Source organism: Empidonax traillii, unplaced genomic scaffold, assembly GCF_003031625.1.
Source record: "Empidonax traillii isolate 1590-97213 ecotype Southwest subspecies unplaced genomic scaffold, ASM303162v1 scaffold5:size3517227, whole genome shotgun sequence".
NCBI lineage: Eukaryota > Metazoa > Chordata > Aves > Passeriformes > Tyrannidae > Empidonax > Empidonax traillii.
In genome coordinates, this window is record NW_020955198.1 from 935,070 (window position 1) to 937,001 (window position 1,932).

The 1,932-nt window shown below is 57.2% G+C and overlaps 1 protein-coding gene across 1 annotated transcript in view; it reads left to right on the forward strand.

Annotated features, from left to right (window-relative positions):
• Nucleotides 1-489: 489 nt before the first annotated feature.
• The window catches only part of TUBA4A (tubulin alpha 4a), an 8,923-nt gene continuing 7,480 nt past the window's right edge, over nucleotides 490-1,932 (forward strand). The window contains exons 1-3 of the mRNA XM_027878810.1: nucleotides 490-731; nucleotides 871-1,019; nucleotides 1,204-1,932. Coding sequence (XP_027734611.1) covers nucleotides 551-731; nucleotides 871-1,019; nucleotides 1,204-1,932 — 1,059 coding nt within the window. The 5' untranslated portion in view covers nucleotides 490-550. The remainder of the gene's footprint in view (nucleotides 732-870; nucleotides 1,020-1,203) is intronic.

A 1,932-nucleotide genomic window follows, 5' to 3' on the forward strand; every position in this document is an offset into this window, starting at 1 on the left:
ACCGTTCATGTCTGCAAATCCCCACCCTTGCTGGGCACCCATCCTCAGTGCCATCACCTCCTCAGCTCCCAGCGCCTGGGTGGTGCTCTGCCATCTCAGCCTCCAGTCCTGTTGTTGGAATAGCAACAGGGGCTGTGCCAGCTAATGCTGGGCCCCAGCCCTTAAGCCATGTGGATGTTTGTGCAATCGGGAAGATGCTCACGGGAAGCTTTCCAGGGCTGTGGGTGGGGGCAGTTCAGGGAATGGGTGGCCTGGTATCCTGGGCTCCAGCAGATGGGTCTCGCTCTTCCTGGGCCAGTGAGGTGGTCAGTGCAGTGATGAGAGGCAGAGCACCAGAACTGGGAGACCACAGTTGATTGGGATGGACACAGGACACTGAGGCACCAGGGCAGTGTCCTGGTTAGCCCAAGCTGACAAGGGCCCAGGCTGCCCCGTCTGGGCTGTGCAACACTTGCAGTGATTGCATTTCTGGTCTCTGCTGAATCTGACCTTGCCTCTCCCTCCTCAGCGCGAGTGCATCTCCGTCCACGTCGGCCAGGCTGGCGTCCAGATGGGCAACACCTGCTGGGAGCTGTACTGCCTGGAGCACGGCATCCAGCCCGACGGGCAGATGCCCAGTGACAAAACCATTGGCGGAGGGGACGACTCCTTCACCACCTTCTTCTGTGAGACCGGGGCTGGGAAGCATGTCCCGCGGGCCATCTTTGTGGACCTGGAGCCCACTGTGATAGGTGAGTGTATCCTATTGGGCAGTGGCAGTGGTCATTATTTCTGTGAACAACCCATTGCAGGACACTCTCTAGAGTGGCTCCTTCCACCTTTCCCCCGGCCCAGTTAGAAAATCTCTGTCATTGTGCCAATGTCTCCTAGATGAGGTTCGGGGAGGAGTCTACCGCCAGCTCTTCCACCCTGAACAAATGATCACTGGCAAGGAGGATGCTGCCAACAACTATGCCCGTGGGCACTACACTATTGGCAAAGAGATCATTGACCAAGTGCTGGACAGGATCCGGAAGCTGGTAAGTGACCCCAGAGAGGGGACATTCTCCCTGACTGGTGGGATCCACCATCCTTTGGGGGATGGGAGCAGAGGGTGAGCTCCTCAATACCCTGGGAGGGATCTGCAGCTACCCAAGCAAAAGTTTGAAACTTCCCTCCACCGAAGTCAGTGCTTGGAGAAACCTTACTTGTCTCTCTCTGCAGGCTGACCAGTGCACAGGACTCCAGGGATTCCTTGTGTTCCGTAGTTTTGGAGGTGGCACTGGCTCTGGGTTCACCTCCCTCTTGATGGAACGACTCTCTGTTGACTACGGCAAGAAGTCCAAGCTGGAGTTCTCCATCTACCCTGCACCACAAGTCTCCACCGCTGTGGTAGAGCCCTACAATTCCATTCTTACCACACACAGCACATTGGAGCATTCAGACTGTGCTTTCATGGTGGACAACGAGGCCATCTATGACATCTGCCGCAGGAACCTGGACATCGAGCGTCCAACCTACACCAACTTGAACAGACTCATCAGCCAGGTTGTCTCATCCATCACAGCATCACTGAGGTTCGATGGAGCCCTGAATGTTGATCTGACCGAGTTCCAGACCAACCTGGTGCCCTACCCTCGCATCCACTTCCCACTGGCCACCTATGCTCCCGTGGTTTCAGCTGAGAGAGCTTATCATGAGCAGCTGTCAGTGGCCGAGATCACCAACTCCTGCTTCGAGCCAGCCAACCAGATGGTGAAGTGCGACCCTCGCCATGGCAAGTACATGGCCTGCTGCCTGCTGTACCGCGGGGACGTGGTGCCCAAGGACGTCAACGCCGCCATTGCCACCATCAAGACCAAGCGCAGCATCCAGTTTGTGGACTGGTGCCCCACGGGCTTCAAGGTGGGCATCAACTACCAGCCACCCACGGTGGTGCCAGGGGGCGACCTG